Raw genomic sequence first — 16329 nt, 5'->3', positions numbered from 1 at the left:
ATGAAAATGAAAAGTATCCTGTCCTTTCCCTGTTGCTTCTCTGAAGCGGCTGGGGGCTTCACTGGTCCCAGGTCAGTTTTTATGTTCATGTCTTGGCTTGGAGGATTCAGGTACTGAGTGTAAGTTTGGACTCCTCCCCACCCCCTTCCCGGCTTCCAGGAAGCGGTACCTTCGGCGGCGGGCAGCTCTGGGGCAGCTGAGCACCATCCTGCTGGTGGCCCGGCCCCTGCTCTGGAGACGAAAGAGATTACAGGTGAAGCGTGTGGATGGGGCTGCTGCCCGGGGCAGCTCAGGGGAGAGGCAGGCAGCCTTGCTGGCCAAGTTGGCCGATTCCTGAAGCATCCACCCTCCAAGCCCAACCTCACAAGGACCGAGGCCTCAGAAACCATTGCTGGTCGAGTACTTCCCGCTTCTCTCTGCCTGGCCAGGATAGCCTGGGGCCTCTGGGAGGTGACTGTCTTCCTTCATGCCTGCCCACCCCCAGGGCCTGACTCTTCCTGCCTGCCTAGGGTGCCTTCCCGTCCCCTCCAGCCCACCCTTGGGTTGCTCCCCTCTTTTGCCTGATGACTCCAACTGGGGGCCATAAAGCAGCTCAAAGTTCACTGCTCATATAATGCCCGTCTCCGGCCCCTCCCTGGATGGACTTTGTCCCCTGGGACCATTCCTTCCCTTCTTCCTGCCCTCTTCCCAGTGCCCTGGCAGACAGGCAGCGACATCCACAGTGCTAAGGCTGGTGAGGACTCTGGAGGGCTAGGGGCACACAGCTGGCCCCACTGGGGCTGCTCCTGTTCCTCTGCTGATGTCAGGGCCTCCTGGGGGCAGAAGGGGGCAGCTGAACTGCCAAGCTGGTTGGGGGGAGCCTCTAGGGAGCTCGTGGTGATGCCTCACGGGGGCATCAGCTCTTTCTGCATCTCTCCCAACAGCTTGGGCATTGGCGTGTCTGGCACAGCAGTGGGGTTCCTGAGAAGGTGTCAAGCATGGTAGGTGGCCTGGAAGCTAGAGGGTGTCTGCTGGGTTGTGAGTCTACTGGACTCAGCATGGCTTAAGGGGGAGTGTGAGGTCCCAGGGGTGCCGCGATGGGTCCTGTCCCTGGGGTGCATCCATTGTGCCCCCTGAAAAGAGGCCTGGGGTTTCCCTATGAGGGCTCCAGGGGTCCTGTTTGAGTGTCCAGGACTAGAACCCCTGGTCTTTAGAGGGGACACTTATAGCCCTGGGGGTGAGGAGAGACATTGGGTCCCTGTGCCCCCTCCTTTAGTTCCTAGTCAATTGCTCCTCTCTGCTAGGAGCTGGGGCGCTTGGAGATCCCAGCTGAGCTGGCTGTCATGCTGAAGAGAGCAGAAGGTGAGTCTGGATGGGTGTGGCCCTCTCTGTGATCTCCCCTCCTATGTGTCCCTGTGGTCCCTGCCTCTGATACTCTGGGTGCCCCCTCACCCCACTGCCCAGCTCCCTCTGCACCAGGGCTGGGGGCTGATGGTGAGAGGCGGAGGTGGCGCCAGAGCCAGGCGCCCGACCTGAGTGCCTCCGGGCTGCCTCCTGTGTCACCACAGGCCATGAGCACGCCCTGGCCGAGAACATTACCGAGTCCATGCCCCCAGAAATTCCGGCGCGGCCCAGCGTGACCCTCCCGCCTGACATCGACCGGTTTCCCTTCTCCAGCTTCATCTCCACCAGCTTCCAGGTGGGCCCCGAGGCCTCCGCTTTTCCTGGCTGACCCCACTTTTCCCCAGATGTTAGCCCCTGTCAGGCAGAAGCTGTGTCCATCCTTCTTCCTCCAACCCCCACTTACTCTCCTGTCCTAGGGGCTGTGGATGCATCTGTGTTGCTCGGAAAATACCTGTTGAACCTAAATGTTGCACTTGCTATTGTTACTTACCTGTGCCCCCAACCTTTGTCACCCCTGTGGCATTGCCTGGCCGTGGAAGCCGTGTTGTTAAAGCACATGTGATGACAAGGCAGGCCGTCCAGTCTGCAGTGTTAGGAACAAAAGCAGGATTCAAAACTGCACAGAGTATGATCCCAGTTTTGTTAAAATCAACAACAATGGGGTGGGGCGGGGATGATGTGTGTATCTGCGCGTAGAAAGACTAGAAAGAGGGAGGCTAAAATGTTAACTGTGGTTGTATCTGGCAGAGGAAAGTTAATGGTGGTTTTTAGTTTTCATCTTTTCCACTTTTTCTGCATGCATGGGCTTTAATTTTCTAATCAGAAAGAGCAACTGAGATGTATTTTTAAGATGGTTTTCCTCACCAGCCCCTTTTCCTCTCCCAGGGTGCATGCTCCCATGGGGCTCCCCTGGGGCTGTGTCTGGCAGGTCAGCACAGACCAGCCCCTGCTCTGGCACCATGTCACCCTCTTTCCTTGCAGGAGCCATCCCTGCCCCATCCCGGGCAGCTGCTGGCCAAGCCACTGACCTGGCTGGACGGTGAGGACCCTCAGCACGCCCTGGATATCAACAAGGTGGTGAGTGACACATCGGGGAGGAGACAAGGTGGGCTGGGGCACAGAGTGCTGGCCGGGCACAGGGAGCCCTGCATGTCCTGCCAAACCTTGCTTTGTGTCTGCAGATGCTGCGGCTCCTGGGGGACGGGTCCCTGCCATCCTGGCAGGAGCAGACCATGAGCCAGTACCTGGTGCGGCAGGGGCAGCGCCGGCCCGGGCTGCGTGACGAGCTCTTCGGCCAGCTCGTGGCCCAGCTCTGGCACAACCCGGATGAACAGCAGAGCCAGCGCGGCTGGGCCCTCATGGCCATCCTGCTCAGCGCCTTCCCTCCAATGCCCATGCTGCAGAAGCCACTGCTCAAGTAAGGGGCCTGGCAGGTGGGGGCCCCATGGGTGGGGTCAGCGGGCCACCCCACCCCTACAGAAGCCCTGTGCTGTGCCCGCAGATTTGTGTCTGACCAGGCCCCCAGAGGCATGGCTGCACTGTGCCAGCACAAGCTGTTGGGTGCCCTGGAGCAGACACAGCTGGCCCCTGGGTCTGCACGGGCCCACCCACCCACCCAGCTCGAATGGACGGCCGGATGGAGGAGGGGCCGCATGGCACTGGACGTCTTCACCTTCAGTGGTGATGCCCGCCTCCTCAGGCCCACAGTGTAGCCTGCCCTGCACTCTCGCCCTCCCTAGACCCCCTCCTGCCTCAGCTCTCCACTGCACCTGCCATGTGACCCTGACCTCCCTTCTGTCCTGCTTTTGGAACCCCCGTGGGGACCCTAGCCCCTTCCCACAATGGTGGATCCTGCTGTCCCTCACTTTTGCCCCCACCCCTCATCCCTGCAGAGGAGTGCTACTCGGCCGAGGTGGAGTCCTGGACCACAGGGGAGCAATTTGCTGGGTGGATTCTGCAGAGCAGGTATGGGGGGCCTGGGATGGGGGAGTGTGGCCAACCCTGACTGTTGTCTTCTCCTCCATGGCCTCCTCATCCCCTCAGCCGGCTCTCCTGCAGGGCATCTCCTGCAGCTGCTCCTGCAGGCCTGAGGCCAAAGCCCTGCTCCCCTAGGGGCAGCGTGGGGGTAGGTGGGCAGGGTCCAGACGGCAGATTCAAGATGGAAAGCAAGTGGAGATTATGTCTTCTAGATCTGGTCCAGATTCTGATCAAATAGGTGAATAAATAAATGCACCAGAGCCGATGCAGAGGCAGAGGGCTGTGCGCTGCAAATAAAGGAGCGCTGTCTGAGGGAAACCATGGCCTCACCCTGCTTCCTGGCCCCTTCCACAACCAACCCCCAACCCCAGCCTGACCTCAGGTCCTTGCCCCTTCGGGATGGTCATCTGCCTGGCTGACCACCCTCTACCTCCCACCCCTGTCTCACCCAGAGGCCTGGAAACGCCTCCGCGTGGCTGGTCTGTGTCACTGTACTCCAGGGACTCCTGGCAGGACTTGGCTGGCTGCGACTTCGTGCTGGACCTGATCGGCCAGACTGAGGACCCGGGGGACCCGGCCAGTCCCCATAGCTACCCCATCACTCTCGGTGGCTTGTAGGTGCCACCCCCAGTGCCCCTGTCCCTGGTCTGCTCCTGTCCCTATCCTGTCATAGGTGACCCCCTCAGCCACCCTATAGTACCCGGGGTTCACAAGTGCTGCCACAGGCTTAGGTCGCCCCACCAGGCCTCCTCCCCCTCCACAGCAGCTTCCACGCCTCATTTCAGCCTGGGCACCACCCTAGCCAAGGCACCTCCCTAGCTGGGCCCACTCTCTCTTGCAGAGCCGAGGACATCCCCCCAGCCCCTAGCATCCAGGCCCCCTCACTGCCCTCAAGTCCTCCTCCAGGTCCAGCCCCAGCACTGCCCAGCAGGGGTTGCCCAGGTAAGGCTGGGAGTGGGCACACTGAGGTTGACAGAGTACAGGGAATAGGGGTACAGGAAGGCCCGTGCCCCAGGCAGGTGACGCTAAGCCTCCACAGGTGAGTCCCGGAACTCAGGGAGCCTGGATGGCTTCCTGGACCACCTCTTCAAGCCAGTCCTCTCCCCAGGCCTCAGCGTAAGTGTCCTTTTTTTTTTTTTTTAACATTTTTTATTGATTTATAATCATTTTACAATGTTGTAAGTGTCCTGCACACACACCCTACCCCTGCACCTACCTCACTGGGGCCTCTGCTGCCTCTCCCATCCCTCCCAGGGCTCTAGCCCTGACCCTGGAAACTGTGACCTTTGTCCCTTCAGGATCTGGAGCAAGGCAGGGCTCTGAGTGGCCGCATGAAGGGAGGGGGCTCAGTAGGGCCCATGCAGCAAGGCAGCTACCCCGTGGGTGAGTATGGGGCTGAGCACCCATCCAGAGTCTCCCTGCCCAGCCACACGGGCACACACCTGGCTGCAGTCAGAGCTCCAGCTGGCAGCCCGGTGGCCCGTACTCTTTTCTTTGCCTTGGGCTGGAGGGAGGCTGGCTGTGGGCCCAGGTAGGAACCGACCTGGGAGGGCCCTGTTCCCTCAGTGTACCCAGGGATGATGCAGATGCCCGGGTACCAGCCAGCCATGATGCCTGCTCCCATGCCTATGATGCCAGCCATGGGGGCTGTCCCCGCCATGCCAGGTAAGGCTGGGCTGGGGCCACCAGGTCCCTTCTCAGGTGGGGACTGTAGGAGGGAGGGTCCTGCCAGGGGCCTAGAGGGCACAGTGGGCAGGGGCTGTGAACTTGGCCATGATGCTCCCCAGCCCTGACTGCCTGCCGTATTTCCAGCTGTGGTGGTGCCGCCGCAGCCCCAGCCCCAGCCCCTGCTTCCCAGTGTGGATGTGAGGCAGCTGGCAGCCCAGCAGCAGAACTTCATCAACCAGCAGGCGCTGATCCTGGTGAGGATGGGCAGGGCCCATGGATCGCCTAGGGGGTGCAGGTCTGTGGGCAAGGCCAGGACAGCTCTAATCTGGCTCTCCACCCCTCCTCCTTCAGGCCCAGCAGATGACTACCCAGGCCTTGACCTTGTCCCTGGAGCAGCAGACACAGCGCCAACGCCAGTGTCAGACCCAGGCCCCTAGAGCTGCCTCCCCACCTTCACCCCCAGCCATCACCCCCAAGCCTGAGAACCCCCCCACCCCTCAGAAGGAGCCAGAGCGTGAGCCGGAATTGATGGGTGCCTACTTGAGGGTGAGGAGCCAAAGCCAGGCAGATGGCAGGTCCTGGGGTGGGAGCAGCAGGTTCCAAGGCTGCAGGGATGGGAGACATGAGGCAGGATGAGGGGTGCAGGAAGATGTAGAAAAGATGCTTCCAGGCCCCAGCTCCACAGATCTGAGTGGGTTTGCTGTGAGAGGGGCAACTTAGCTGGAAGGGCTGTTCCTTCATTTCCCCTTCCTGCCAGCAGGAGACCTCACAAGAGGTTGAAGATAGGCCCCGGAGGCCCAGGAGCTTCCAGCAGAAACGAGAGTATTTCCAGAAGTTGGGTGAGGGCACTTGGGTTGGCAATCCCACGCAGAAATTCAGCCACTGCCCCAGGCTGGCCAGGGGGACAGCAGGGCGCCCTCCTCTGAGTCAGTGTGGCCTGTCTAGGAGCCCAGATGGGCAGGCCAGGTGGAAGGTAACAGACAAGGCCATTGGGGGCATTTACAGGGCAGCAGCAGATCAAGGTGAAGATGATAAAGCCTCCAGCCAAGGTGAAGATACCCCAGGGGGAGGAGCAGGAGGAGCTGGAAGAGGAGGAAACAAGAGCAGGTGGTGGGGAGATGGGGGAGGGCTGGGGCCTGTGGTTCCGCACAAGGTCTCACTCTGCTTTCGCCCGGGCAGTGCCGTCGCCTCCTCCCCCACCAGTAGTGAAGAAGCCACTGACACAAGATGAGGCCAAAGCTGCACAGGAGGCGGAGGCTGAGCCAGCCATGGAGGCGGGGCCTGACCGTGGCTGTGAGCCGGCCCAGGACAGAGCCGTGGTGCGCAGCGCAGACCCCACGCCCCGGCGGGGGGAGCCGAGCAGGGAGATCCGCAACATCATCCGCATGTACCAGAGCCGCCCAGGCCCCGTGCCTATGCCTGTGCAGCCATCCAGGTGCACCCCAGGGGGTGGCTGGGCCGCCCGCTGCCCAGAGACTCACCCTGTGGACTCATGACCTCTTCCCTTTCTCAGGAAGCCCCCCAAAAATTTCCTGAAGAAAAGCAACCCTAAGGACGAGGCTCTGGCTAAGCTGGGGATCAACGGTGCCTGCTCACCCCCTTCGGTGAGGCCTGGTCCGGTCCAGGGCATGACTTCTCCGCTCGGGAGGCCTCCTGAAGCTCTCAGGGGTGAACCTGGCCGCTAGACACAGCCAGTGTGTGTTCTCTGTGCCTCCCCAGACACAGTCCCTCAGCCCGGGGAAGGGTCCCCCACCAGCTGTGGCCCCTCGACCCAAGGCCCGACCACAGCTTGTGCCGTCCAACTCCATCAAGGAGAAGCAGGGGCCCCTTCATGAGCTGTTTGCCCAGACCCCACCCACTGCCCAGAAACCCCCACCTCCACCAGCGCCCCCGCTGCCTCCGCTTGGGGACCCAGGGACCCCTCCAGCTGAGCTCCGCGGTAAGGCACCCTGCGTCCTGGTCTGATGGGCTTTGTGGGGGTGGGAGCAGGATTTCCACCAGCCTCTCAGTGCTCACGGCCTAGGTGAGCTGCTCGGGCTTCCGGACTTTGGAGCCGTGGGTAAGGAGCCCTGGCTTCCGCGTTCCCGCCCGGGGCCGGGCCGGGGCACCTCTGGCGCCTGCCTGACGTGGAGGGACTGTCACACACAGGAAGTTGTCCTCAATGCAGGCTCGGCAGCTCTGACGGGAATTTAGTGGCCCTGCTGACGTGGTCAGGGAGGGCCCACACACATCGGGGACAGCAGGGAACACTGGAGGCAGGAGATGGAGGCAGGAGATGGGACCCTGGGCAGGAAGGAGGCAGCAGAAGTGGAGCGAGCCGGCTACCTGGGCCCTAGGGAGGGCCTTCTCCCCCTGCCCCCGTCATTCCAGCTCAGGCAGCTTCCCACCTGATGCTCTCCCCCCACCCATCTGCCAGGCTTGAGGGAGCCCATGGGGGACCAGGGCATCTCCACCCAGCTGCTCACGCCCTCGGGCAGCGTGTGCTTCTCCTACACCAGTGTGCCCTGGAGGTTGTTTCTGCGCAAGGAGGTGGGCACCAGGGTGGGGCCGCAGCCTGGCCTCTCTGGGTGGGGGGTGGGGCACAGGGAGCCAGCCTGGGACTCCAGCATCTCCTCCCCACACACGAACAGTGGGGGCTGCCTCCCTGCTCCCACCTCTTCAGGCCTGGTTTTCTCTGGGCCTGGGAGGCAGAGGTGGGGCAGGAGGGGGCTGGCAGGGGACCATTTCCACCCATCTGGCTTTCCCTGCCCTCATCCAGGTGTTCTACCCCCGGGAGAACTTCAGCCACCCCTACTGCCTCCGGCTCCTCTGTGAGCAGGTGAGAGCCCAGCCCACCTGCGACGCGTGCAGACACACCGCCCCACACCTGGGCCAGGTTGCCGCCTGCACGTGGGGCACTCACAGGCACTCACGGCTGGATTTCAAGCCCTTCCTTCGTTTATTTAATGCTCACAACACTCCTCAGAATTAGGACCATTACTGATTTATAACAAGGATTAAAAATAAAGTGTATACGGTACCCAACGTGGGCCCGGCACACAGCCAGTGCTCACTGGTGCTTGTCCCTTTGCCACCACTAGATGCTCCCAGATGCTCATGACTGTTCCCCCAAATTCTGCAGTAGCCGCCCCTCCTGTTCCTTCCCCAAGTTCTGCTCCTTCCGGGAAGCTTATCTCAGCTGACCGAGGAGCAACAGCCCGACTAGTGCAGGCAGCTGGGGGAGGCAGGTGGGAGCTCCGCGCGGTCGTGGCCCGGGCTTGGGAGCCCCTACACCCCTCCCTGCTCAACCTATGCCCACGGGGCTCTCCGGCTTTTCCTCCATGCGTGGATGCTTCTGGAGTGCGCTCTGGCCTTGGGACCTGGTGGTGACTGCCTGGCTTTGCCCCCAGATCCTGAGGGACACTTTTGCTGAGTCCTGCATCCGGATTTCCCAGGATGAGCGGCGCAAAATGAAAGACCTGCTGGGTAGGGCCCGGGACCCTGGAATCAGGGCGCTGAAGTGCTGGGGGTTGGGCCTGCCCGGAGGAAGGGAGCAAACTCTGGGTCTCCCCTGTGATGGAGCCTGAGGACAGCCTGGGGCTGCTCCTGCCCGCAGGAGACCTGGAGGTGGGCCTGGGCTCACTGGACACAGCCGAGGACAGTGTCAAGAAGCGCATCGTGGTGGCCGCCAGGGACAACTGGGCCACTTACTTCTCCCGCATCTTCCCTGTCCGGGTCAGTAAGGTTGGGTATGGCAGCACCCCAGTCTGCATCCCAGCCTGGGCCTGCTGCAGAGGGATGAGCCGGGAGCGGGCAGAGCCCCAGTGGAAGGATGGATGAACAGCGCTGGCCTGAGCATCTTGGACAGTGGTGGGGAGCCTGGAGCCTGTCTGTGATGCGCCCACCTTCCGGGCAGGGCGAGAGTGGCAGCGATGTGCAGCTGCTGGGTGTGTCCCACCGGGGACTGAGACTGCTCAAGGTGATCCAGGGCCCCAGCTTCCACCCCAACCAGCTGAAGACTCTCTGCTCCTACAGGTGAGCCTGGGCTGGGGTGCAGGGTGGGCTGGCGGAACAGCCCCCAGCTCATGCCCCCTCCCTCTGTGCAGCTTTGCTGAGGTGCTGGGCGTGGAGTGCCCAGCTGGCTCCACCCTGGAGCTGTCGCTGAAGAGTGAGCAGCTGGTGCTGCACACGGTCCAGGCAAGAACCATCAGGGCTATGGTGGAGCTGTTCCTGAGCGAGCTCAAGAAGGCAAGTGCGGGCGGTGGGGATGGGGGTGTGTGGGGTGGTAGTGGTGGGCAGGTGGCCTGCCTGGTTTGGCTGGTCTTGGGGCTTCAGCCAAGCTCCTTCAAGCTGCCTGGGGTGGAGCTGGAACTCTGGGGAGCTCGGTGGAGAGTGAGGCCAACAGGGGAGCAGGTGGGATGGGCAGGACGGGATCATAAGCAGGTTGATCACTCGCCTGCCGGCCGACAGGACTCCGGCTACGTCATTGCCCTGCGAAGTTACATCACTGATGACCACAGCCTCCTCAGTTTCCAACGGGGAGACTTCATCAGGCTGTTGCCAGGGGCCACTCTGGAGCCAGGTACCCCCAGGGGCAAGCAGGGTGGCGGGCACAGGGCAGGCAGCATGCAGTGGAGCCTCCAGGGCAGAGGGCCAGGTGGGTGAGGCGCTGTCTGTGGATGTCTCCCAGGCTGGCAGTTTGGCTCCACCGGGGGCCGTTCCGGACTCTTCCCTGCTGACATAGTGCAGCCGGCTGCTGCTCCAGACATTTCCTTCTCAACCGAGCAGAGGAGCGGCCAGCACAAGAGCCAGCTGCAGCACAGAGAGTGGGGTAGGGCGTCGGAGGTGAGGGAGACGGGAGAGGCCAAGGCGAGGCCTAACTAGGAGTCGAGGAAGCAAAGTGCTCCATCGCCGCAGAGCGGCCGAGGACCACCCCCCGCCTGGTGGGCAGCGCTTGGTCTGATGATGCTGCCTCTCTGCCCTCTCCCAATTTCCTGCCCTGTCTCCCCAGCAAGACTGTGGGCTCCTTGTATACCTCTCCTGTGTCCCTCGTGGTACTTAGTTCAGCACCTAGAAGATGCTCAATAAACAGCTCTTGATTTTCCCAGCTTCTGGTGGTGTGCTCACTGCTGCTGCTCTGCCTGCTCCTCTTGGGTTGGGCTGGGGTTGGGGGGCTGGGGCAGGGCCTCTGGACGGGCCAGTGGGCACTCGGGTGGCACCAGGTCTCCTGTGCTCCTAAGAGCCCCACTCACCCCTGGAGCCAGGCACACAGTGACAACTTGGCCACCAGTCTGTCCCCCTCTGTGGACTCCCATGACTACACCATGCAGGAATTTGCCTTGCGCTACTTCCGGAAGCCCCAAACCTTGTAAGTGCCCTGGGCCCATGCCCGTCCATCCTCAGTCTCCCTGAAGTGGGCCTCCCTGCTCAGAGCCACCAGGCTGAGGCTCTTCGCACCCTCCCTACCCAGCCTGGGATGGAGGCAGGAGGGCTGAGCAAGTGGGGCTGTCCTCCCCTCTGTCCCTCAGGCTGGACCAGACAGGTAGAGGCACTGAGAGGAAGGCCACGGCTACCCTGGTGCAGTACACCAAGGTAAGAGGGACAGATAGGGGGGAGTCAGGCCAGTAGACCTGTCCTCTGGCCCCCCCGAGACCCCAGACCCGCAGCCCAGCCTCTCCGGCCACAGGCTCCCATCCAGACATCACTCATCAACTTCAGTGACGAGGACATGAACAGGCAGGCTGTGGGAAGCTTCCAAGGTGAGTGGCCACAGCATCCTAGCTCCCGTCTGCAGCGCCTTGGACCCAGGGGCCTGGTCGCTTTTCTCCTTGAGTTTGCCAACTCAGGGAAGTTCCCTGGTGGTCCCTGTAACCCCATGGCCCTTACCCACTTCTACTCAGGCTCAAGGGGTTGTGGGTTGTGTGGAGTCCGGGCTGGAAGGCAGTGGTGGGTCCAGCTGGCTATGTGCTCTGTGTAGCCCACAGAACCCCATTTCCTCACTGGTAAAGCTGAGACTGCTGCTCTGCTTAACCCTCGTGCATTTTGAGAGCCAGGCGCAAGATGGCATGGGAGGGCCCTGCATGGTGTCAGCAGGAGCCACGGCCAGGCCCCCACCCAGCTCACTCTGCCTCTCATCCTGCCCGCAGCTCTGATGCAGTTTATGGGGGACCAGTCCAAGCCCCGAGGCAAGGATGAGCTGGATCTCCTCTATGAGCTGCTGAAGGTAAGAGCTATGTGTGCTGGAAGCTGGGGGGAGACAGACTGTGAGCTCTGAGGGCCCTTTTCCTGCCCTCCTGCTTGGGCCTGAATGGGATCCCCTGTCCCTTGGTCACCAGGCATTCAAATCATCCAAAAATATTTATCAAGCACCTATTACATGCTGGGGGCATCGTGGTGAACCAAGCAGGCGAAATCCCCACCAAGATTACAATCCAGTGAAAGGAGACAGTAAACCAAGATGCAACATGTCCGGGGCAGAGTGCTGTGGAGAGTGATAAAGCAGGGGAGGGGCTGCCACAGTGCAGGAGGCTTGGTGACAAGATGACACTGGAGTGGAAATCTGAAGGAAGTGAGACACATGTGCATCAGAGGCAGGGCACGTGAGCAGAGGAAGGGACAGGGGCGACAGTCCTGATGAGAGGGTGAGCCTCAGTACCAGCAGGGCCTGTGTGGCTGGAGCCCAGCGAGCAAAGGGGAGAGTAGCAGGTGAGGACTGGAGGGGACAGTGGGGCTTAGTCGCGGCAGGCCTTGTAGGCCACTGTTGGGACCTTGATTTTTCGAGATGGGAAACCACTGGAGGGTTTTGAAGAGATGTGGCTTACATGGTGTGGGGTCGCTCTGGCTGTTGTTTGTGATCCTGGGGGTTCAGGGACAAGGAGGGGGTTATGGCAATGATCCCAGGTGAGACTCGGTGCCGGCCCGGGCCTGGAGGTAGCAGCAGAGGGGAGAGGAAAGACTCCCAGCAGCAGGGTTGCTATGATGTGCGCTTGGGCTGTGCAAGAGCGCGGCCAAGGATGACACCGAGGCGTTGGCCAGGCCAACAGTGGGCCCCCAAAAGGAAGCCTGAGTGAGGAGCGGGTCTGGCCTGGCTTGGTGGAGGAATCTGTTTGGGACATGTGAAGTCTGAAGTGCCAGACTTCCAAGTAGAGGGTCTGGGATTCAAGGGAGAAGTCTGGGCTGGAGGCCTCAGCAGACAGGAGCAGCTGACACAGATCACCAGGGCGCATGCGCAGAGGCCCTGGGCCCACAGCCCTTAGAGGTCAAGGAGACGAGGGGAGCCAGCAGGGATAACGAAGTCAGAGGGACCAGAGGAAGGACAGGGCCAAGTGCAGCCTGGAATCCGGTCAAGATGGGGACTTAAGAGAGTGACCAGCTGTGCAGATGCTGTTAAGCTGAATGTGATGAAGACCGAGAGATGACCGGGGGCTGTCACCTGGACTTGGCCCTCAGCCCAGAGCCACTAGCAGGATTTCTGACTTCAGAGAAGTCATTCTCTTGGATGCCATCCCTCGCTCCACCACACGGTATACTTCCCCCTGCCCTTCCTGTCCCCACAGCTGTGCCGGGAGAAGGAAGACCTCAGGGATGAGATTTACTGCCAGGTCATCAAGCAGGTCACAGGCCACCCGCGGCCGTGAGTGTGGGGGATGGGCAGGGGGCGGTGGAGGGAGGGCCCCTCTGGGGCCACACGGTGCTGTGGTCCCGCCGGCATGAAGCCCCAGCTTTGTGCCCTGCAGGAAACCCTGTGCTCGAGGCTGGCGCTTCCTCAGCCTCCTCACAGGTTACTTTCCCCCGTCGACTACGCTGATGCCCTATGTGACCAAGTTTCTGCAGGATTCCAGCCTGAACCAAGGTGAGTGTAGGAGCGGCTTCCTGGCTGGGGTCTCGGCTGCTTGGGGAGGGGTTTGGAGATGCTCCTGACCCCAGCCTGGCTCCTCTCTGCAGAGCTGGCCCAGAGCAGCCAGGAACATCTCCAGCGCACAGTCAAATATGGGGGGCGCCGGCAGCTGCCCTCTCCAAGTGAAATGAAGGCTTTCCTGGTACTGGGCGTGCAGGCGGCTGGGCATTCTGGGACTCCCTTTGGGTGGGGGGAGCTGGGGCCACTGTCCACTGGTGGACTGACCCTGTACCTGCCTTGGCAGAAAGGACAAGTAGTCCACCTGCTTCTAATTCACCTGCCTGGGGGTGTGGATTACAAGACCAACAGCCACACTTTCACGGTGAGCTCGGGGCCACAGAGGAGGGGCTGGGGAGAGACAGGGAAAAGCCATGGGCATCAGTTCTGGGGACCCCCCCCCAGTCTTCTTCCTTCCTCAGCCCCCCATCACGGCCCTGTCCTTATGCCCAGGTGGCGGCAGAAGTGCTGGAGGAGCTGTGCGGGAAGATGGGCATCAGGGACCCCCAGGAAGTGCAGGAATTTGCCCTCTTCCTCATCAAAGGGGAAGGTGAGCCACCTGCCACGGGGAGGAAGCAAGGCCAGCTGGACTCAGGGAGGGAACTTTCCTTGCCAGGTCCCCTCCTGTGGTTGCGGGTGAGGCAGTTCCCACGCGGGGGTGGGCGGGGCTGGCGCTGGGCGGCAGGGCGGGCTGTGGACCTGGGCTCCCGGTGCAGGCGAGCTGGTGCGGCCCCTGTGGCCCCAGGAGTACCTCAGCAACGTGGTGGTGGATCGAGACGTGAGCCTGCACAGCTGGCGGCTCAGCTGGGAGACCCGGCTGCACTTCGATGACCCCACATACATCAGCACCCACTACGGCCAGGTCAGCCCACCTGGCCCCACGCTGCTGTGTCGTTGGCCGGTCAGGCCTGGGCTGTGGCTTGAGGAAGAGTCCCTCCCCTCAGGAGAAGGGCCGGCGGCAGGAAGGGGCTTTGGGGCACAGCTGCACTCTCACTGCCCCCCAACAGGTGCTGCAGGACTACCTGCAGGGCAGGCTGTTGGTCAGCGCCCAGGCAGACACCCAGCTGGCCAGGCTGGCTGCCTTGCAGCACCTCAGCAGGGCGCTCTCGGAGCCCCCCTCAGAGTGAGTGTGAACGTGGCCACACCTTCTGTCACCCCCGACTCCCTCCTCCAAGGTCATGGCCACCTGCATCCTTCATGGCCCTTCAAAGGAGGGCTGTGTACACCTGCCCCCCATCCCACCTCATGCTCCTCAAGGGCAGGGCCCACGCCTCATTCATGTGTTTGGATCCCCAGTCTCACAATAGCCACTTGTTCACTTATTTGGCACCTGCTGTATGCCCAGCCTTGACTGACCATGTTGTGTCCTAGGCAAGACCTACTGGCTTACTTGCCAAAGCAGCTGCAATGGCAGGTGAACATGGCCACCATGAAGAGCCTGACGGGCCAGGAACTGAGGCAGCTGCAAGGATGTAGCTCCCAGGAAGCACAGATCAGCTTCATCGGTGGGTCTGGGGCAAGGGGGCAGCTGGGTCTGAGGCGGGAGGCCCAGGAAGGAAGGGGTGAGGGTTGGGGGTGCTGAGGAAGCTTCTCCATCTGCCCTGCCCTCTCCTCTAACTGGGGGAGAAGGAGGGCAGGTCCCAGGACCCCGGCGGTCAGAACTCCTGCCCTAGCCCTCTGTCCCCAGAGGCCGCAAGTGTGCTGCCCCTCTTCGGCTACACGGTCTTCGTGGTGCTGCGGGTGAGCGAGCTGGGCCTGCCCGGACCCGGCCTCCTGGGGCTGAGCCGCCAGCACCTCATCCTCATGGAGCCCCGCTCCCAGGTGGGCCTGGGCACCCCAGGGCAGCCCCGCCCCTCGCCCCTCCCCACCTCCCCCAGGGGGGCCGAGCGCTGCTGTCCCTGTGCCCCCAGGAGCTGCGCTGCTCCATCGCCCTGAGGGACCTGCAGCAGCTCCACCTGCTGAGCCCAGCGGAGGCTGAAGGGTCCCCCGGCCTGGAACTCAACTACGGCTCGGCTGACAGCCCCCAGACCATCTGGTTTGAGCTGCCGCAGGTGAGTGCACGCCCTGAGGCGGCGGTGAGTGCCTCACCCGGGCCTGGTGTGCCCGGGGCCAGGCCGATGCCCACGGCTCCAGGGAGGCGGGGAGGGGGCAGAGCTTGGCGCCTGGCTGGTAGCCCTGTCCGCACCTGCCTGTGCCCCTGCAGGCCCAGGAGCTGAAGCACACCATCACCTTCCTGCTGGCCGGCGACCCGCCTTCGGTTTAGTGGCCCAGCTTTACCCAAGAGGACTGGGGGAGGGGCGGAGATGGGGACGGGAACCCTCTCTGGCCCAAGTCTCACCCGGACGGTCTCCCTTGGGTGCTCTCAGGCCATTTGGGGTTGGACTTTGCCACTTGGCTGTTCTGGAACCTGCCGCAGCACCGCCCAGCTGGCCCACACACATGGCGGCCACGAAGCTGGGGCTGCTAGAGTGACTTCAGCTGGGAAAGAGTCGCAAGCCTCCCTCTGGGGTGGACCTGGCCTGGGGTGGGGCTGCAGGAACTTGGCCCAGGTGTCTAATGTTGCCCATTCCGGGGGACATGCCCACCTGGCCTCTGGCCCAATATCAGCACAAGCCCAGACTGGGGAGAAGCAGCTGCTGAGGAAATAAAACCGCAAGAGAACCGGGCTGTGTGTGCGTGAGTGTGTGTCATGACAGCCAGGGCTTTATTCCTCAGGTAAACGCCTAAGTCCGGCCTGGCCTTCCTGACCAGAAGCTGGGCGGGGCCTGGCTGTGGCCCCTCTCATGAGCTCTGCGCCTGGGCAGGACTGGAGGCCTAAGGGAGACCTGAGGCCAGCAGGGGCTCTTCCTGAGTAGGCCCCAAGGCTTTGGGCCGGTGGGTCTGGCCCCCAGCTTAAAATCTGTTAAGTACAAGAGGTGGAGAGACCTTCTTTCCCTCTGTTCCCCTGGCAGCAGCCACACCGCTGGCCACTTTCTAACCTGGGGATCTGGCCCAGAAAACCCTGCCACGAGGGCCAGAAGAGGCAGGGAGGCTGGGAGAAAGAGGACCTCAGGCTTTGCAAGCAAAAATAAAGGTGGGCTGAACTCTGGCCTCTGACCTTGATTTGGGAGGTGTCCAGGCCCATTTCCAAAGCAAGGTGTGGTTGGAAGGGGCTTAGGAGCCTGAGAACAGACGACGCCCCTGGTGGCAGCAGGCCGCCCACCTTCCCCGTTCCTGAGTGAGGCTAGGCTGGGCCGTGGTGGAGTCCGGGGAGGACACCAGCCCTGTCGGGCAGCCGTCGGTCATCTCTGTGGGCCACACAGGCCGTGCCAGTCGGCTTCACTCTCACACCGGGCCCGGCCGTGGAACAATAGCTTGATAACGTTCTGGGCCTCTTCCTTCACTACAGATTCAGGGTAAGGGAGCGTGAGAGCCAGTTTCCTCCCTGC

General features: G+C 62.2%; 2 protein-coding genes across 4 annotated transcripts in view; one reads left to right on the top strand and one right to left on the bottom strand.

Moving 5' to 3' along the window:
• Positions 1-15562, top strand: part of MYO15B (myosin XVB) — a 30470-nt gene extending 14908 nt beyond the window's left edge. The window contains 42 exon segments of the mRNA XM_064494783.1: positions 160-253; positions 924-980; positions 1284-1341; positions 1548-1678; positions 2365-2460; positions 2565-2800; positions 2885-3063; positions 3276-3348; positions 3813-3974; positions 4202-4302; positions 4400-4476; positions 4659-4743; positions 4927-5025; positions 5173-5282; positions 5380-5574; positions 5789-5867; positions 6034-6463; positions 6542-6632; positions 6748-6967; positions 7445-7557; positions 7787-7846; positions 8418-8493; positions 8624-8742; positions 8924-9042; positions 9114-9255; positions 9478-9589; positions 9698-9852; positions 10248-10375; positions 10536-10599; positions 10694-10766; positions 11154-11230; positions 12564-12640; positions 12744-12859; positions 12952-13046; positions 13149-13226; positions 13355-13451; positions 13618-13763; positions 13909-14024; positions 14273-14406; positions 14589-14722; positions 14812-14952; positions 15105-15562. Coding sequence (XP_064350853.1) covers positions 160-253; positions 924-980; positions 1284-1341; positions 1548-1678; positions 2365-2460; positions 2565-2800; positions 2885-3063; positions 3276-3348; positions 3813-3974; positions 4202-4302; positions 4400-4476; positions 4659-4743; positions 4927-5025; positions 5173-5282; positions 5380-5574; positions 5789-5867; positions 6034-6463; positions 6542-6632; positions 6748-6967; positions 7445-7557; positions 7787-7846; positions 8418-8493; positions 8624-8742; positions 8924-9042; positions 9114-9255; positions 9478-9589; positions 9698-9852; positions 10248-10375; positions 10536-10599; positions 10694-10766; positions 11154-11230; positions 12564-12640; positions 12744-12859; positions 12952-13046; positions 13149-13226; positions 13355-13451; positions 13618-13763; positions 13909-14024; positions 14273-14406; positions 14589-14722; positions 14812-14952; positions 15105-15164 — 5005 coding nt within the window. The 3' untranslated portion in view covers positions 15165-15562.
• A 6-nt stretch (positions 15563-15568) lies between these two features.
• Positions 15569-16329, bottom strand: part of RECQL5 (RecQ like helicase 5) — a 33012-nt gene continuing 32251 nt past the window's right edge. For all 3 annotated transcript variants that reach the window (XM_031469085.2, XM_031469086.2, XM_010998401.3), the window contains exon 20: positions 15569-16283. In XM_031469085.2, the coding sequence (XP_031324945.1) occupies positions 16183-16283 (101 nt within the window). In that variant the 3' untranslated portion in view covers positions 15569-16182. The remainder of the gene's footprint in view (positions 16284-16329) is intronic.

This window comes from Camelus dromedarius, chromosome 16, assembly GCF_036321535.1.
Source record: "Camelus dromedarius isolate mCamDro1 chromosome 16, mCamDro1.pat, whole genome shotgun sequence".
In the NCBI taxonomy this organism is placed as follows: Eukaryota; Metazoa; Chordata; class Mammalia; order Artiodactyla; family Camelidae; genus Camelus; species Camelus dromedarius.
This window is presented reverse-complemented; position numbering and strand designations above follow the sequence as displayed.